Below are 21,302 nucleotides of genomic sequence, written 5' to 3' on the forward strand. Positions count from 1 at the left end.
GTTCACGAAGTTGTTCGCTACCCTCCAATCCAACAGCAAAAAATGGTCACAAGAAGCATCATTCCACAGACACATTGAACAAGCAATTACCGAACGTAATAAGCCACTGAATGGTCACAGTAGCGTCACGTTTCCCAAAACTGTAAACCAACGTGGACACCCTTGTTCTTTTCTTACCTCGGTTTGACCGGTTTTCCACTCTCTCTTTCTCCCTCTCTTTGTCTTTTCCTTGCGCTTTGTCCTTTGGCCATTTACTTATCCTTTTCTGGTACCTCTAGCATCCATTCATTATGGTTTTAGCTGCGTTATGTTCCACTGTTATCCTTGGCGAGGTTCAGTTTCAGTTTCAGTTTTTTCTCATTGAACTCAATGCTGCTTCGGACCTGTTGAGGGTATGTTTCTAATATCTTTCTTCACGCGTGTTTTGAATTTTGTGAGCCGTTGGAAATCCTTTGTTTTACTCAAGTGAAAGTTGTATATTAATCAGAAGTAATCCTTACTTCACTTTTTAACTTATATGATTGAGTTATACCGAGTTTGAACTAAAATTTTGAAATATCAGAAACTTTTTTCTTAAAGACTAAAGCTTGTTGCTGTTGGTCATTAGTTATTGAGTGATTCTTGGCCAATTTTGGCTCTTGCAATTTGGTGGCTTTAACGGGTTTTGGGTTTGTAATTTGTGTTTTTTTGTTTGATAAAGTCTAAACAGGACAGGGGTGTTTGTTGATCGTTGAGGGTGCTAATTAGGATAACGTGGCCATTGAGCTATGGTGGGTGAAGCAGTGAATGGGAGATGGCTTAGTGGTCTGTTGCCAGTTTCACGCAAGAGTGTATCAGATAGTAAGGAAGTGATTGGGATTTTGGCGTTTGAAGTTGCTGGTTTGATGTCTAAGGTGGTTAGTTTATGGCATTCTTTGAGTAGCAGGGAGATAATGATTACGAAGGAATGGATAGTGAAATCGGTTGGGGTCAAATTGCTAGTGTCTGATGATGAAGATTTCTTGATGGAACTGGCATTGAGTGAGATACTCAATAATTTTGAGTCTCTAGCTTGGTCTGTAGCCAGGTTGAGTAAGAGGTGCAAGGATCCAGTGTATCATGGTTATGAACATTTTCTTCTCAACCCTGTTCAAAATTATGTTCAATGGTCTGGGTGGGAATATGCATGGAAAAAGATGGAGAGGAAGGTGAAGAAAATGGATAGATTTGTTGCTGCTATGTCACTACTGTCACAAGAGCTTGAGGTACTAGCTGAGAGAGAACAGACTTTCAGAAGAATGAAAACGAATCGCCAGCTTCATGGGGTGAAACTGCTTGAGTTTCACAAGAGGGTCATGTGGCAGCGACAGCAAGTGAAAACTCTGAGAGACATGTCACCGTGGAACAGAAGTCATGACTATGTGGTCCGGTTATTGGCAAGATCTTTGTTCACAATTCTTGAGAGAATCATCCTTGTCTTTGGAAATAGTCCTATACCTATTGAAAACCAGGAAAATGAATCCCTTTCTCCCTCTGTGAATCATCTTACTCGCAGACATTCCTTCTCTTCTCTTAAGCATTCTTCTAAGATTGATTCACGTGGATTCAGTTCACAACGTTTTGAGAGCAAGCAAGGGTTTGTAGAGGAGAAAACCAAGAGCAAGAGAAAGAAGAAAAAGCAACAAGTGCTTCATTCAGAAAGCAAGCAGTTCAAAAATTTTGGGCCATTCATAGGTTGCACGTCGGTTGGAAATAATTCTCCTGTGGCACAAACTTGTATGCCAAGTAATGTGAAGAACATTCAGAACATAGTGGATAAAAAATCTCTGACATGCAGAAGAAGAATTTATTTTAAGCTATATATGAAGGATCGGTTAAAGCCAGGAGAATCTACCCTTGGCTATGCAGCTTTAGCTCTACATTATGCAAATGTGATTGTACTAATAGAGAAGATGGTATCAGCACCTCACCTCATAGATCATGAAACAAGAGATGATTTGTATGACATGTTACCAAGCACTATAAGAAGCGGTCTGAGGGGTAAGCTTAAGTGGTATGGAAAGAGCACGCGTGCCTCTGTCGATGAAACTAGTCTTGCAATGGAATGGAGTTTGGTGCTTTCACACATATTGGAATGGTTGGCCCCTCTGGCACACAACATGATAAAGTGGCATTCTGAGAGAAATTTTGAGAGGGAGCAATCTGCTTGCAAAGCAAACATTTTGCTTGTTCAAACTCTTTACTTTGCAGACCAAGCAAAAGCTGAAGCTGCAATGGTTGAACTCCTTGTTGGTCTTCACTATGTGTGCAGGATTAATAGAAAGGCTCGCATGAGAAAGAATGAGTACAATAAATGATTTTAGGCCACAGAACATTGTCAGTGTTCATGTTACCAATTGTGTACAGTTATCATTTTCTATGAATGTCTTATTGTAGCACAATTTCATATACTTTGGTAATATTTACGAGTTCCTTCCAAAGTAATATTAACAGAATTTATTGAGACATGAAGAGTAGTTATTACATGATATATTTCTCATAATTTTTTTTAATGAGTGTAACTCATTTAGGATGGTTTCAAACTAATTGAACATTATGGTTTTATTATACAAGGGTGTTCCACGTCTTTTGTTGTACAAGCTGACAAAAGTAGAATAAAGATCACGAACAATATACTTCCTGAGGCGTGTAGATCACTGTCCTTAAGGACTTATCCGCGGTGTATTGCGCAAGCCCCCCAGGATACAACAGGAACTTCTCAGAATTTCTGAGCATTTCAGAACTAGCAAGGATCTCTTAAAAAGAGAATAAATAAACCCAGAATATTTTTAGGAAAAGAGAGAGAATGAAACTAGGAGAAAAGAGAAAGAGAGAAGAATGATTCTGATCATTTTAGAGTGAAGGAGGTGCTCTATTTATAGAGTTCATGGACCAGGCCCATGATCCAAAAATCCAAAATATCTTCTATTAAAAAAAATGATTTTTAATCAAATAAAGAACGTTGAAGCAAAATTATAACGTTGCAGCGTGAAGTTTGGGATATATCTCTAAATCAAAACGTTGAAAGCTAAACTCTCGGTCCAAGCTCAGAAAAATCTTCCGCATTTGATGGCTCAAATCTTCTTTTGCAATATTATATTAAAAAATAATAACAATCCCCCACATATTGCAAAAGACGACAAAGAGAGATTGAAATAAAGAAAAGAAGAAAAATCATGGGTTTTATAAGATGTAATGCATCAGAGCTGGTATAGCAAGCTATATGAACCGGTCCTAGATCAAGAAACTTAACACACAGTGTAGTTGGTATAGCAAGCTATATGAACCAAAGACACTTGAGTGTGTTAGAGGTTTATCAATCACATTACACCCCCACAATCCTTGCTGATATCGTTGTGTTGCGCTTACTAGGCCATGCGCTTGCCTAGTATTCATGAGTGCTCTAGAGATCATGCCAAGATCTCATGCAAGCGGCCCCACTTGACACTCATATAGGTGATTTCATCAAGTGTATGCTGCAAGTCATACACCACCCGTAAGGGATATGAAGATCATTAAAAACTTTGTTTAATTACAAAGTTTAACCTCTCAATAATGTAATCTCTAGCACTTTCACACACACACACCATAGGAATGGACATATTTGATTTAAAATCAAATTAGTGCTATCAGAACTAACAAATGACCTCTTTTTACCCATATGAACCTTATTCATGGGATCTCCAATCACAAAGGTTGGGTTACCATCACTTGTTTGTTTGCTAGTGGCTTAAGTCTCATTCCCCTCGATGTTTCTAAGATCATATTTCTTCCCAAGGGTTTTGTCAGAGGATCTGCTAGATTCCGTTATGACTTCACATAGTCAATGGAAATAGTTCCACTCTTTAGCAATTGCTTCACCAAATTATGTCTCAATTGAATATGTCTATTCTTTCCATTGTAATTCTTGTTTTTAGCTATAGCTATTGCCGATTGTCAATCACAGTGTATTGACACCGACGGGGTTGGTTTCATTCCTAGTGGAATGTTTGCTAAGAAGTTCTTCAACCACTCAGCCTCACTTCTAGTCATCTCAAGAGCGACAAACTCAGATTCCATTGTTGATCTTGCAATAATAGTTTGTCTGGAAGATCTCCATGTAATCGCACCACCCCCAAGTGTGAATACATAACCACTAGTGGATTTTGTCTCATCTGAATCAGAGATCCAGTTAACATCACTATACCCTTCTAGTACAGCGGGAAATCCACTATATTCAATGGCATAATCCATTGAACCTCTTAAGTATCTCATAAGCCAAGAAAGTGCATCCCAATGTTCTTGATTTGGACATTGAGTGTACCTACTTAGTCTACCTACTGCATAAGCAATATCGGGTCTAGAAAAGCTCATCAAGTGCAGTAAGCTCCCAATTATCTGGGCATACTGAGGCTGAGATAATGATTCTCCTCTATTTTTCATTAATTTAGAGTTAGCATCATAAAGGGCACTCACGGGTTTGAAATCATAATACCCAAACTTCTTAAGAAGTTTCTCAATGTATTGTTCTTGGGATAGTAATATACTATCTCCCTTCCTTATGATTCTAACACCTAAAATTACGTTGGCTTCACCCATGTCTTTCATTTCAAAGTTCGATCCTAGAAATAATTTAGTTCTAGTAACAATCTCATTGCATGTACCAAAAATTAACATGTCATCCACATACAAACATATAATGACACAATCACCATTTTCAAATTTAGAGTACACACATTTATCAGCATCATTAGGTGAAAAACCATCACATAACAATTATCTAGTTTTTCATGCCACTGTTTTGGTGCTTGTTTCAATCCATACAAAGATTTTAAAAGTTTACATACCTTATTCTCTTGACCAGGTACAACACACCCTTCAGGTTGAGTCATATAAATTTCCTCTTCTAAATCATCATTTAGAAAGGCAGTTTTAACATCCATATGGTGTATCACTAGCTTATGAATTGCTGCTAAAGCTAACAACACTTGAATAGAGGAAATCCTAGTCACAGGGGCAAAAGTATCAAAGTAATCTATGTTGGGTTTTTGAGTAAAACCTTTTGCTACTAATCTTGCCTTATACTTCTCTATAGATCCATCAGGAAGATACTTTTTCTTAAAAATCCACTTACAACCAATGGGTTTTGCTCCTTTAGGCAAATCTACTAAGGTCCAAGTATTATTTTTCTGAATTGATTCAATTTCAGTCTTAATGGCTTTATCCCACTGTTTTGCATCAGGAGCACTAATGGCTTCTACAAAGTTACTTGGATCATTATCAACTAGATAGGTATAGAAATCATTACCAAATGAAGTTTCTTTCCTCTGTCTTTTACTTCTTCTTAATTCCTCACACATGGCATCACTATTATTATTATTTTCTATAGGTTGAGACGTCTCACTAACCTTTAAAGGAAAAACATGTTCAAAAAACTCAGCATTTTTCATCTCCATTATAGAATTTTTTTCAAGTATATCACTTTTAAGAACTAGAAACCTATAGGCAGCACTATGTTCAGCATAGCCTAAGAACATACAATCAGAGGTTTTAGAGCCTATTTTCCTTTTCTTAGGATCGGGTAACATCACCTTAGCTAGGCACCCCCACACTCTTAAATATTTAAGGTTAGGTTGATAACCTCTCCACAGCTCATACGGAGTTTTACCAGTTTTCTTATGAGGTATTCTATTTTCTAAAAAACACGCAGTAAGCAAGGCTTCTCCCCAAAGGTTTTCAGGTGCACTAGAACTAATAAGCATAGCATTCATCATCTCCTTAAGAGTTCTATTCTTTCTCTGAGCTACTCCATTAGACTCAGGTGAATATGGTGGGGTTACTTCATGGATGATACCTTCTTTAACACAATAGTCATTAAATAACACATACTCACCACCTCTATCTGATCTAATCCTCTTAATTTTCTTATTTAATTGCTTTTCTACTTCTGCTTTATAGGTAAGAAAGACATCAAAGGCTTCATCTTTATGTTTGATTAAGTATACTTTGGTGTATCTAGAATAATAATCTATAAAGGTCACAAAATAATTTTTACCTCCTCTAGACATTGTTTGTTTCAAATCAGCTAGATCAGTATGAATTAACCCTAACAATTCAGTTTGGCGTTCTACAGCAAAACATGTTTTCTTAGTTATTTTAGATTCTACACATATATCACATTTACTACTCTATTTATCATGCATATTAATTAATCCTAGTTGTTTTAATTTCATAACATAGGAAGAATTTAGATGTCCTAATCTAGCATGCCATATATCATATGAGTCAATAATATAAGCAGAAGAAGATGATTCATTAATATTTTCAGAAATGTTAAGTACAAAGAGACCCTGATCACAATATCCCTTCCCCACAAAAACATTATTTTTTGTCATTACAATCTTGTCAGACTCGAAGGACATTTTAACTCTGATTGATGGCACATGTAGCACATCACTCAAGGCCAGAGTCTTTCCAGATGTGAGTTTGAGAAGAACTTTCCCTTTTCCCAGAACAGGACTGGTCCTGGAACCACCGAGGTAAACGTGTTCTTCTCCATCCCCTACACTAGTGTAAGAGGTAAAAGCACTTCTGTTTGCACAGATATGCCTAGTAGCACCAGAGTCTACCACCCACTTGCTTACATTGGTCATCAGATTTACTTGAGAAACGACCGCAGCAATAATGTCATCTCCTTCGACTATATTAGCCTTAGGAGGATTGTCGTTTCTTACTCTGCGTCTGCACTGCGGCGCATGATGGCTCGGCTTCCCACATACGAAGCAATTTCCTTTCTTCTTAAAGGTGGGGTTAGATGTGTTGGGGCGAAATTTTCGAAAATTATTTTTCTTATTGTGATCAGGTTTGTGTTCGTACCTTTTTGGAGCAGGTTTGTTTTCTACCATGTTTGCTTTTGCAGACAATGCTTTGGCCCTCACAGTAGCACATTCTTTCCTGTTGGTATCTTCAATAATTATGTGAGTGATCAGCTCTGAAAGTGACATTTGCTTGTGCCTATTTTTTAGTTGTTGCTTGTAATCAGTCCAGAAAGGCGGCAGTTTCTCGATCAGAAGCTTTGAAACAAACTCATCTGGAAGAAGAACGTTCTCCGCTTTGATATCTTCGAGTAGCTTGTGGTACTCATTAATTTGCGACTTTATGTCCTTATCTTCAACCATTTCCCAACGATAGTAATTCCCAATGATGAATCTTTGTCTGACTATATCTTCAGCAGTGTATTTGAGAATCAACGAATCCCAAATTTCTTTCACTTCCTTATAGGAACAGTATACATCGAACAAATCGTTAGAGAGTGCACTAAGTGAAGTATGACGGCATACCTTGTTTGCATGAACCCAATCTTCAACTTGTTTTGAATTTTGAGGGAGACTGGAGTCGGGTTTTGAAGATGAAAGGGCAAAAGCGACTCCGTACATGTCTAAGAGGGTTGACACGCGTTCTTGCCAGCGTCGGAAATTCTGACCAGAGAAGACTTCAATTTTTGATACATTCGGGAAAGGTTTCGCGAAGACCGTCTGAGTTCCGGAAACATTATTTTGATTCTCCGGGATTGAGTTATTGTTGTTGTCAGCCATAAGTCCTTAAGATTGTTGTACAAGCTGACAAAAGTAGAATAAAGATCACGAACAATATACTTCCTGAGGCGTGTAGATCACTGTCCTTAAGGACTTATCCGCGGTGTATTGCGCAAGCCCCCAGGATACAACAGGAACTTCTTAGAATTTCTGAGGATCTCAGATCTAGCAAGGATCTCTTAAAAAGAGAATAAATAAACCCAGAATATTTTTAGGAAAAGAGAGAGAATGAAACTAGGAGAAAAGAGAAAGAGAGAAGAATGATTCTGATCATTTTAGAGTGAAGGAGGTGCTCTATTTATAGAATTCATGGACCAGGCCCATGATACAAAAATCCAAAATATCTTCTATTAAAAAAAATGATTTTTAATCAAATAAAGAACGTTGAAGCAAAATTATAACATTGCAACGTGAAGTTTGGGATATGTCTCTAAATCAAAACGTTGGAAGCTAAACTCTCGGTCCAAGCTCAGAAAAATCTTCCGCATGTGATGGCTCAAATCTTCTTTTGCAATATTATATTCAAAAATAATAACATCTTTAACACCTTAAACTGTGTGTATCTTACAATATTGATCCTCAAATATTGTACATATGAAAGCATTTATGGCATATACTTGTGTTTTAACTCGTTTGTCCAAATATATCTAAGCAAGATTTTTTTTTATCTACGTTGATAGCTTGACCTTCATTCTCTATAGTCTTTAGGATCTTTTCATCTTGTTGTATGAAGAAATAACCCCAAAATCCTAGTTTTAATTGAAGGTATAGACATATCCTAGAAGAGAGGTTAAATACTACAGAAGATTTTTTTTTTTTGGAGAATACTATATTATCCAATGAAGGTCATCTAATGAATAAGAATAACACAAGATTTATAAGGTCATCCTCAAAGCTTGAATTATATCGAATTCTCCTCTATGAAAGGTTTCCAATACTAATTAGAAAATAAGTAAATAGATTACTTTATATATTATCAAAGATAAGTCATTTATGGTTATTCAATCTTAATTTTCTCTTTAGACCAACCAATCTGAGTATTCTTAACTACCACTTATTGTAAATAACTATTTACGAAGTGAACTTAAGGAATAAGTCTTATAAAGAAGATATACAATGTTTTCTTATAAAAGTGTAACATAAAAGTGTAACTTCATATAGTGAAGGACATTACTATGTTTCTTTCTCCCACTACAAGGACAAAAGACAAAGTATATAGATTGATAAACTATTTCAAATTATAAGGTGGAATTGTAATTATATTAAAATGTGTTATTTATCCTTTTCTTTGTCTTATGTTTATAGTTGTTCGAAAATATGATGTTAAAATATAATTACTTATTAATTTTATTAAAAGATATTAATATATTTAAAACGGTATCGTAATAAAAAGAAATTTTTATAAACCATTTCAATTATGATTTATATTCATTATCATAATTTTTTTAATAAAAAGAATGTCTTAATATGGTTAATCACGTGAATCTTAATTCATGTAAGCAAGCAAGCCTTCTCCTACAAAATATGTGACAAATTATATGATACAAATTAATAACTGAAAGAACATAAAATAGCTAAATAATTGAGATAGAATCTTGATCAATTTTTGACTTATTTTGACAGTGTTTTGAGTATTTAAGTCAATCTAAGGATTAATGTTCCGCTTATGATGCATACCACATATAAATCTCAAGTTTTATTGAAGAACTTCTTTAGATAATCTCTATTAATAAAACAATATATCCAGAAATTGAAATAAAAACCACTTCAAATACGAATTTACTAAAAATTTAAACCATCAAAATTACACTAGTAAAAATTTCGGTTTTAAACGCGCCATATATGCTTCGGTTACGGAAAACCGAAGCATATAAGAGTGTATACCTCGATTGCAACAGAGCCCGCAGTGGAATTCACATACTGTCTCGGTTAAACCAAGAACCGAAGCATATACCTCTGCCCAGCGCCCTACAGAAAAGACATTCCTGTCTGACAGCTTTTCGAAAGCCTCTATTGCCTCGGTTCTGCCCAGCAACCAAGGCCTAAAGCTCTGCTCCTGCTCTGCTACACCTGCTCCTACCCCTGCTACACCTGCTCGCCAGAGCTACGGCATCGGTTCAGTAGTGACCGAGGTCGTTGATCACAGATACGACATCGGTTTGGCGAGGAACCGAGGTCGTTAGTCTGCTCGTGCCACGTTGTAAGGTACTTTGCCTGCTACGCCAGAGATAAGGCATCGGGTCTGAAAGAAACCGAGGCTGTTAGTGACAGTTACGACATCGGTTCGGCGAGGAACCGAGGTCGTTAGTGAATTTCTTCGGTTTTTTCGAGTAACCGAGGTATAAGCCCCAATTCATATTTGAAAATCCAGACCTGGATTTCATTTGCGCGTCTTCTTCCTGCATTCGCATTCTTCCTCCTCGCTTCCGCCACCACCACCACTGCACTCCTTCGCTTGCCGCGCCGCCTTCGCTTGCCGCGCCGCTACCGCTGTGGTGCTTGGTCTCGCCTATGTTCGCCGCGCCACCACCACCCTGCTCGTTGTCGTGTTGGGCCGCGCCTCCTCCGTTCACCGTCGCGCCACTACTGGCCGCCGCTGCTGCCTCCGGCATTGCTGCCTCCGTCGGTGCTGCCGCCGCCACTCCTGCCTCCGCCACTCCTGCCTTCGTCACTAAGGTTGGTTGATTGTGTTCTTGATGATATACATTGGTGGAGGCTCATATATAAATTTTACGTTTAGGTTGTTTTTATTTGGGAAGTCTTCATTTGCTGATAATAAAATTGGTTGGCGCAGAAGCTTTTGGCAGTTTTTCTTTCTTAGTTTTTTTGGCAGTTTATGTATTGGGGGTTTGGGAATTGGATTAAGACATAAAGAACATAAACAATTGATAGGGAAAAACGGTGAAATCTTAATTATATATTTAGGAATGTATAGTGTAATGATTGACACATTGAATTGTAGCATTGTTATCTAATAAAATTTAATAAAATTTAAGCTGAGTTGTTTTTTTTAACAAACTTTGAAGGTTGGAAATTTGAGATGATTAATTGGTGTTAAGTGATTGAAAATAACAAGATAGATAGATTTTGAGACCAATTGATGTTATTTACTCTTGGTTGAATATATTGTTTGCTTGAATATATTGCATGTTACATATGTAATTATTTGTTTGCTTCAATATATATTGTTGTTGTCATTTAGCCTTAGTTTCCTGTTTGAGATTCAATACAAAAATTATTTACTATCTCCAGTTTTTTTGAACAAATGTACTTTTTACAAATGAAAATAGAGGAGATATTAATAATAATTTACAAGTATTGAATCTTGAATTATCCGGTTGGACAGTTTAAGAAGAGTAATAACTTTTTCATAGTTTATTATAACATATCAATTTTAATATCCATGTCTTAAATTTCATGAAAATTTGTCGTTGTGTTTTGTATTGATCTTCGGGTACATATTTGATTGTGATTTATAATCACTTTCATTTCGTGTAACCTGAAGACCAATGCGAAATGCTGGCAAAATTTCGTGAAATTTAAGATATGCTGTTTAAAATTGATATGTTTAATAAACTAAAAAAAGTGAATCTTCTTGAATGGGATAGGGTCACACCTTGAATACAAACACGATCAAAGTGATCATTCAAGATTATTGAAATTGTGGAAACAATTTCAGTAAACATGCGTACGGATAGAGGGTGGATTAATTTACCACGCATCAGCACTGAGTACGAGAGAGGGGTAGAAGAATTTATAGAGTTTGCGCAACGTAATGCGAGTACAAGTGGTGATGATGAAGTGAAGTTCAAATGTCCCTGTGTGAACTGTTTGAATGGGAGGAAGTTGAACGCAAGTCATATTAGGGAACATCTTATCTGTGATGGTTTCATACGAAGTTATACAACATGGATATGGCACGGCGAATTAACAGACTTTCCAACTGTTTCTCCAACTGAAAATGTTTATGATGTAACAATGGATATGGAAGATGAAGCAAAAGAAGACAACTTAGAGGACATGATCCGCGATGTTGGCGCAGAAGCTTTTGCCCAAGCGCATGTGTATGAAACAATGTCCACTGATGCGGAGACTCCTTTGTATACGGGTTCAACTAAGTTCACACGGTTGTCAGCGGTGTTAAGGCTCATGAATTTAAAGGCGAGCAATGGATGGAGTGATAAGAGTTTTACAGAATTGTTGTCGTTGTTGAATGAAATGCTGCCAGATGGAAATACATTACCCAATCGTAATTATGATGCAAAAAAAATTCTTTGTCCGATGGGTATGGAATATAAACGGATACATGCATGTCCGAATGATTGCATATTATATAGGAATGAGAATGAAGTTTTGATAAAGTGTCCAAAATGTGGGTTATCACGATACAAGTCAAAAAACAACGGTGAAGATGGTGGTCACATAGAAAAGAATGGTTCTGCTTTGAAAGTAGTTTGGTACCTTCCACTAGTTGCCAGACTTAAGCGTTTGTTCACGAATCCCAAAGACGCTAAAAACCTAAGATGGCATGCAGATGAGAGAACAACTGATGGGATGCTTTGTCATCCAGCTGATTCAAAGCAATGGAAAATTATTGATCAAGAATTCCCCCAATTTGGTGAAGAATGTAGAAATCTTAGGTTTGGCTTAGCTACTGATGGAATGAATCCATTTGGTAATTTAAGTACCAATCACAGTTGTTGGCCCGTGATTTTGATAATTTACAACTTATCTCCTGGATTGTGCATGAAAAGAAAGTACATGATGTTGTCAATGTTGATATCTGGTCCAAAGCAGCCTGGAAATGACATCGATGTTTATCTAAGGCCACTAGTTGAAGACTTGAAGTTGTTGTGGGTTGATGGGGTTGAAATATTTGATGCCTTTGCTTCAGAAACTTTCATGATGCATGCCATGTTATTTTGCACCATTAATGACTTCCCAGCTTACGGTAATTTGTCGGGGTACAGTGTGAAGGGTCATAAAGCATGTCCTATATGTGAAGAAAACACTGCAGCTCAACAATTAAAACACGAAAGGAAGACAGTGTATATGCGTCATCGGAGATTTTTACAATCTAATCATCCATATCGAAGGTTAAAGAAAGCATTCAATGGAGAACAAGAGAAAGACAATGCACCCAGTCCACTTACTGGACTCGAAGTTGCTGAGAAAGTTAATAGAGTACATCATATATTTGGGAAAACGTCGAAGAAGTCTTCTGTAACGACCCCTTGGAAGAAGAAATCAATATTCTTTGATCTTCCATATTGGTCAAAGTTAGATGTTAGACATTGCATAGATGTCATGCATGTTGAGAAAAATGTCTGTGATAGCTTGATTGGTACACTACTAAACATGCAGGGAAAAACAAAAGATGGAGTGAATGCGCGTTTGGATTTGGTCGACATGAAGATCCGAGAAGAGTTGGCACCAAGAGAGATTGGTAAACATACTTATTTGCCCCCTGCATGTTACACAATGTCCAAACAAGAGAAGATAAGTTTTTGTCTTTGTTTAAAGAGTATCAAGGTACCACAAGGATACTCTTCAAATATCAAGAGCTTAGTGTCAATGCAGGACTTAAAGCTTGTTGGACTGAAGTCTCACGATTGCCACGTCTTAATGCAACAGTTGTTACCAGTGGCAATTCGTGGAATTTTGCCCAAAAAAGTTAGGCTGACCATAACTCGATTGTGCTCATTTTTCTCGTCAATTTGTAGTAAAGTCATCGATCCTACAAAGTTAGATGAACTTCAAAGCGAAATTATCATCATCTTGTGTCAACTAGAAATGTTTTTCCCTCCATTCTTTTTTGACATCATGGTGCATTTACTTGTTCGTTTGGTCAGAGAAATAAAGTTGTGTGGACCAGTATACTTAAGATGGATGTACCCTATTGAGCGTTATATGAAGATTTTGAAAGGGTACGTCAAAAATCAATATCGTCCAGAAGGTTCAATGATTGAAAGATATATTGCTGAAGAAAGTATTGAGTTTTGCTCTGAGTATATGACTAAAGCAAATCCGATAGGAGTCCCTCGGACATCATGGTTGAGTAGATTTTCTACAAGTAAAAGCATCCGAGGTGTGAATGTGGTGACGAAAAGTCGTGAAGAATTGATGCAAGCACATCTGTACATATTAAACAACACAGATTAAGTGATCGCATTTTTGGAAGCACACAAAGCCGTTGTAAAGAACAACTATCCACGGCAATCAGAGAAATGGCAGTTGATGGAGCATAACAGAACATTCTTGTCCTGGTTCAAGTCTGAAGTTTCGAAAGAATCACGGTCCTCTGAGACTTTGTTGTGGTTAGCAAATGGCTTGAAGTTTCATGTTGTATGTTATACAGGCTACGAAATTAATAATTGCACATTCTATACAAAGACTTTGGATGATAAAAGCACAGTACAAAATAGTGGCGTCAGTCTAGAAGTTGAGTCGCTACAGTTTTCCACATCCAAAGATCAAAATCCTATAGTTGGATCCATGAGATATTATGGTAGAATTGAAGAGATATTTGAAGTTGATTACACTAAGTTTTCCGTTGCACTCTTCAAATGTAAGTGGGTAGACAATAAGAGTGGTGTCAAAATAGATGAATTTGGTATGACACTTGTTGATTTTCGAAAGGTTGGTTATAGAGACGAACCGTTCATCATGGCATATCAAGCAAGTCAGGTTTTTTATGTCAAAGATCCTGCGTCTGACCATTGGTATGTTGCTCTCCAAGGAAAAAGGCAAATTGAAGATAAAGAAGAGAATCTAAGTAATCTTCATATCGCTGACAGCCATCCATTTAAAACGACAATAAATTTGGATGACGACCCTCTAATTGATGATATACAAGCAATACGAGAAGATCACAATGAGGGAATATATATATGACCAATCCATATGATTATGTATGAATTTCATGTTTATGTAAATATTTATGGCTTTTGTTAAATAATATATGTTATTTTATAAGTGTTTTATTTATATTTCATCTTATTTATTGTGACAGATATATGGCTGAGTCACCTCATTCGTCAGGCGATGAAGTCCCCACCACTTCTAGACGGACGAGAGGAGCAACGAGGCTACGACAGCTTATTCTTAGAAGAAATGCAGGTGAGAGGACACCTATCATTATTGACGTGGTCACTGGAGTTGCATCTGGCCCAAATGCAGATGTATTTAGGTCTTACCTTGGAGTACTAGCACGTGATCGTATCTCTATACTTACTTCATCCTTTGACCATGTTTCTGAGGCTGATCGGAATCTCATCTGGCAAGATCTATTGGTAAGTTAAGCAATATTGCTCTAAATTCTATATTCATTATATTGATAAATCTGTATTTATATAAGGTTATTACTTTCTTTGTTGCAGATAACATTTGATATGTCAAACGTTGAGAGCTTAAGGAATAAGTGTTTATCTGCAATTGCAGAAAGATTTTGAGGGTTTAAGACAAAATTGACGTCTAGATATATATTTGGACCAAAAAGTAATGAAAATCCATGTTCCAAATATTCAGCAATTGACGAAGAAACATGGCGTCAGTTTGTAGAGTTTCGGTCATCTGAGGCGTGGCATGTAAGTGTAGTAAAATCATTCAATTCAATAGATCTTCCATAATTATCTACCATGACAATTGTTTTATTTTGTCACAGGAAAAAAGGTCAAAAGCACAGGGAATAAGCGCTCAAAATAAAAATCCACATCTATTGTCTCGTGGTGGATATAGGAAGCTTGAAGAAAAAATAATGAAGCAGAAGTCAGATAGTAGGCTTCCACTTTCTGAGGGTGTTGACCCTCCTCCTCCTCCTTCACCACCATCTCGGCACGACAAGTGGAAGTTAGCCCGTATAAGACCATCGGGCTCCTACACTTTCGAGTCTGCTAGAGAAATATCTGAAAGAATTGTAAGATGTCATTTCTTATATTTTTACATTAATTTTGTTATATATATTACATAGATCTTTCAAATGATTTTGAACTTTTGTTATGTGACAGGACTCCTTGGTTGAGCAGAGCTCCCAAGGTCAATTCACACAAGAAGGTCGTTAAGATATTCTTGCCACAACTATTGGACGACCTGAGCACCCAGGACAGGTGCGTGGTGCTGGGACTGGCATAGGCATACGACACTTTTTTGGGTCTTCCTCGCGTCCATATTCATACGAAAAGATGAAGGAGGAAATAAGAAAAGAGATGACGCAAGAGATCACAAAGAAGGTTCGAGCAGAGTTGTATGATGAAGTTGCTGAAATGGTTGCGCGCTAGTTCCAGCAGCATTATGAGGATTATGGCAATCGTCCTCCGCCATCTCCTGTAGCGGAACATGTTGTGCCCCCTACAGGTAAACTTATTTATTTTTGGTTACTAATTTACTTTTTGCATAACCTAACATTTAATTTGACAGGTAGAAGCGGTAAAGGAAGTTGCTCAGCTGCCGGTGCCCCAGGGGACGACATGGATGACACTCGTCCATGTCAGTTATATATTCTCTCTGATACTGGGACCATGCTAGTGGCTCGTGGTACAGTTTATGAGACAGCCATTGTAGTGCATGGTGTACAGCTTGCAGAAGATGAGGTCAAGGTCACGGTGGATGAAGTTGTCATAGTGGATGTCGTTCTTCCTGTGCCTACAGATGAGTTCTTCACTGTGGAAGAAGCATTTAAGTCCTTTGTCGCATGGCCTAGACATTTGGTTGGTGATGTATCTAATGCCCCGGTAAACACGCGTACTATATACTTCTCAATTTTAATATTTACTTCTAATTGACGTTATAACATAACCATTTTTGCATTTAACAACAGATAGGTCAAGAGGGAAGTCCTACACCGAAGAAGACTCATTTATCTGAGGATGACCCTCTTGGTGCGTTAGACGAGCTTGCTAAGATCATTTCAGATGTGCCGATGAATGTACACTGGGATTCTACTACATTTGGAAGAGAAGCTCAGATCCCATTGTACTTGCATTATCAAGATGTTAGGGAGCTTGCGTCGGGTAGAGAAGAAATTAACATTACACTCATTCAGCTGTGGATGATGTAAGTTTATGATTTATTTTTTATATAATTCTATTTTATGAACTTACTTATATCAGATTATTTCTTCATTTTAGGTATATGTTTGATGTTAGTAACAAGAAGGGGTTCAACGATGTATATGGGTTCATTGACCCCTCTATGACTCATGAAAGAAATAAATTTGATGATATCCAGACATACATCACCACCTGCATTGGAATGGGGAAGGAGATATATTTTCTCCCTTATACACATGGGTAAGTGAAGTTTGTTAACTTCAACACATTCATTTATTAATTTTGGTATATGATTCATAAGTTATTACCAATTTCAGGTGTCATTGGCAGCTACTTGTGATCTCCATACCGAAGAACACTGCTGTCTGGTTTTGTTCATTGCAGAAGTCTCCTCCCAGCCCTCTTAGACATGTAGTAGATTGGTAAGAATCTCAATGTGTGGAATTTTTTGTTATATAAATGTATGCTAAAGGAATTTTTTTTAATAGTTTCCTTGCAACACATATGATGTTATCTGGGAGATCTATTGCTACAGCTAAAAAGCTTGCATGGGTTGCCCTTAAGGTTTGGTATTTTAGTCCATACTTTGTTACATTTGGTTCCATTCAAATGATGTTACTTAACATTTTATAATTATGATGATATATTGTAGTGTAATAGACAAATGGGGTCATATGAATGTGGTTACTACGTTATGTTTTGGATGATGACCATCATTCGTGCACATTACACCAGTGGATGGGAAACGGTAATATTTAGCTTTGAATTTTATTTTCTCTATAGTTTGGATTTCATATACACTAATTGAAATCATTGTGTTTTATGCAGAGATTTAATAGGACTGCTCCAATTCCAGAGAAGTCAATTCAACTTGTGAGGAAAACACTTGCTAAATATGTAGTTCATTTATATAATAGTATGTAGTAGATATTAGGATATAGTAAGTTCTAAGTTTATGTTTCTAAGTTGTTTTATGTTTTTCTACATTATTATAAGTTTAACTTTGTACATTGCATTGATTTATGTTTGAAACTTGATTTATGATTACATTGGATTGATTTATACTTCTAAGAAGTTGATTTATGATTTCATTCAATATATTTATGTTTTAATATAATTTTCATTTAAAATATACGTTTCTGCATTATTCTGGACTGTTCTGGCTATAAAAATATATGCAGGTCTGTTTCTGTGGTTGGGAATGTTGCAGAAACAGACCTCATTTTAAAAAAAAATGTACTTATATGCCTCGGTTCACGTCATAACCGAAGTCGAAAGACCACCTATGGCCTCGGTTATGGTCACACCCGAAGCAGAATGTATTACGCATGAGAAAAAGTCAACCGAGGCATAAAGTCCTACGGAAAAAAAAATTAAAAAAAACCAAAAAGTTTACTGCCTCGGGTAGAGAAAACCGAGGCAAAATCCTCTCCTTTTATGCCTCGGTTCCCAACCGAGACCAAAAGTACTAGACCTTTTACCTCGCCTGAATATTCCTCGGTTTGAGAACCGGTGCCTATAGAGAAAAATAACCGTTGTCGTTTCCCCTGGTTGTACTAGTGTTAAGGTTTTTATTTTATTCAAACACATAAAAAGCAAAACTGTTGAATGAGACTAGAAATTCACTCTATATAGAAAAGGAAGTATAAAATGTCAATGATAGCAAGACAACGTCACAAAGATGTTACATCGCTACATTGCACACATTCTTGATGCACATACAATATAATTTGTACTTCAATTCATGGAAGATATCATTAAAATTAAGTTTAAAATTTGAATGGGTAATCTTGTAGCATGTATAAAAATATTTCTTGTTAATGCAGTGTTCGTTTAAACAAATTTCACTGTTCAAAGTCGAATGCGATCGATAAAATAAAAGTTGAGTCGTATTCGGATGAGAGAAAAACAAAGAACGCTTAAGATGAATTCGTGGAATGTCATGATTTTTCATCACCCGCGAAATTGAAGAAATTTTGAAAAATTATTACTGAAATATCACATGTATCCTTAACCTATTGTGACATGTACCCTTAACCTCTTATACAATTCTACAATTCTTTGTGTGTATATCTGCTTAATATAGAAAATCGATTAGCAAAAACTACATGACCGATTCCAAGAAGTAAATATTAAAAAGACGGGAAGAAGAATAGTTGAATACGCTTTTGTAGCTTGCTTTTGCATCTGACGTAATCTTTCTTTGAGATTTTGATGTGGTTGTTGAAGGTTGGAGCCATGTGATTCAGTTGAATACGAAGAAAGGGGTTCATGGATTAAGAAGAATGCGCTTGATGATGAGGAGGCAACTGGATGCAAAGCACGCGTTCAATCCTAGCTCAGAACAAGAACGAACACTTGGAGCGAGACAGAAAGGTCTTCAGTTCCAAAACAGATTAAGACCGAGAGGGTTTTTATCGGGTTGAGAAAGAAACCGAGTACAATCATATATCACAAGAACGACTAGAACGAACGTTATTTACAAAGTGAGCGAATTAAATGAACTGACTCTTGAGAGCTCAAACAGAACACCGCAAAGACCATTCCAAGTGTTAAGACTCTAGGCCAAAACCAATGAATAAGGACAATTCAAAGAATAATACTTAGAAGAATTCACATGATGAAATCGTACGCTTATAAATACTTAGCTTATTTGAATTTAGCCATCAAGAAAACCGAATGTCAGTCAATGACCGAGCACGGTAAAGAGAAAACTCTAATGAAGTTGGACGAACGCTATTTTCATCAAGATAGATCATAAAAGAAAAGAGAATGAGCGCTTGGTGTAAGACCGAGCACTACTCAGTACGAGCGCTTGGTGTAAGACCGAGCACTACTCAGTACGAGCGTTTGGTGTAAGACCGAGCACTACTCAACTTATAGTAGAAGACTTGATAAATATAATAATATACGATTTGGAATAGTTTTTAAGAACAAACGAAAATATACATATATATATATATATATATATATATATATATATATATATATATATATATATATATATATATATATATATATATATATATATATACTTAAGTTTATAACCGAATACCAAGAAACAACTATGCTTGGCCGAACGCTCATGCACAGTATTTCGAAAAGAAGACGCTCGTCCTCAACTAGGATTCTTCCCAAATGAAAGAATCAAATTCCAACCAAGTTTACTAGGAGAACCGAACGGTCAAGGACCGTTCAGTGACGAACGTACTCTTTCATAGGGAAATTTTATATTTAGAAATCATTTATCTTAATTCAATTTCTCAACATTTATCTACATAAGTTCATACCACCGTATCATAGAAATTTTCATATTTCATACAATCCAAACATAGCAACCATCATAGATCATATTAATTCAGTCAATTCAATGAACGTTCATGCAATACAAGTAACATTCAAATTAAATTAATAATCTTCCCTTACCTCGAGCGTGACCGAACGTTCAATGAGGCAGAAATATGGCTCGCCCTACTACAAATCCTTCTACCCCCAACGTTCAACACTTCTCCAAAATTAAACTGAACAAAAGACCAAAATGGCTCAGAACTAGATTATGAACTCATGCAACCAGAACTTGGTTTGCATGTGCCAGAGAACAAATGACTAAAGGAGAAGAAGAACTTACCAGTTCAAAACCCAAAACCGATCGGTTGAAACTGAAGCTCTTGACGACGGAAGTGCTTCTAAGGTGCCTGAACGGAGATCGGAGAAGAGAAAGGGTGAGATTTCGTAGAGAGAAGATGAAGGAGATTTAGAGAGAAGGGAGAGAATGAAGTTTCAGAGTTTTGGAAGAAAGGTTGCATGCAGAGAGTGGCGTGAGTTTTCCTGAAAATCAAAGTTTTGCTTCCCACGTAAAAAACGGACGTCTGCTCATCTGCCAACACCTCCCCTCTACCAGCTGAGTGTCAAGCCCCTCTCTTGACACGTGCAATCCATTAAAGCGAATCCTGAGTGGATTTTAATTGCTCTGACATTCTCCCTAACTTCAAAAATTTTCGTCCTCGAAAATTTAAGACTTACTAGAGAATAGATGAGGGTACAAGTCTCGCATTGCATCTTCCACTTTCCACGTAGATTTGCCCATCTTCTCGTCCCAGACCACTCTCACCAGTTTGATGGCTTTTCTCTTGTAATACTTGGTTCGGCTATCTTCAATACGCACCGGTTGCATCTCTAACATTCGGTCTTGACGAAAACGAATGTCTTCTAACTCTAGTACATGAGAAGGGTCCGCTATGTACTTCCGAAGTTGAGAAACATGGAAGACTGGATGAAGATTGGATAATTGAAAAGGTAATGATATCTCGTACGCTACCGGTCCAATGCGTCTCAAAATTTGGTACGGTCCAATGAATTTAGGGGACAACTTCTTGGGACGAACGGCTCTGTCTACTCTAGTAGTTGGATTCAATCTAAGAAAGACATGATCTCTTGCAATGAACTCCAAAGGCCTTCTTCTCTTGTCTGTATATGACTTCTGTCTGCTCCGAGACGCTTTCAACCTCTCTTGAATCAATTTCACCTTCTCGGTCGTCTGCTGAATAAGCTCAGGTCCAGTCAAAACCTTTTCTCCTTCTTGGAACCAACAGAGTGGCGTTCGACACTTCCTCCCATAAAGAGCTTCAAAAGGCGTCATTCCAATGCTGGACTGAAAACTGTT

General features: G+C 37.0%; 1 protein-coding gene and 1 pseudogene across 1 annotated transcript; both read left to right on the forward strand.

The window, feature by feature from the left end:
* Positions 1 to 242: 242 nt before the first annotated feature.
* On the forward strand, positions 243 to 2,507 carry LOC148193920 (protein PSK SIMULATOR 1-like). Its single transcript, XM_088097403.1, has 2 exons — positions 243 to 392; positions 701 to 2,507. The coding sequence occupies exon 2, from the start codon at positions 768 to 770 to the stop codon at positions 2,334 to 2,336; it is 1,569 nt and encodes a 522-aa protein (XP_087953529.1). The 5' UTR covers positions 243 to 392; positions 701 to 767; the 3' UTR covers positions 2,337 to 2,507.
* Positions 2,508 to 12,125: 9,618 nt separating this feature from the next.
* On the forward strand, positions 12,126 to 14,486 carry LOC148193921 (uncharacterized; annotated as a pseudogene).
* Positions 14,487 to 21,302: the final 6,816 nt, after the last annotated feature.

This window comes from Vigna umbellata, chromosome 8 (assembly GCF_029865625.1).
Source record: "Vigna umbellata cultivar VRB3 chromosome 8, Vumbellata_1.0, whole genome shotgun sequence".
NCBI lineage: Eukaryota > Viridiplantae > Streptophyta > Magnoliopsida > Fabales > Fabaceae > Vigna > Vigna umbellata.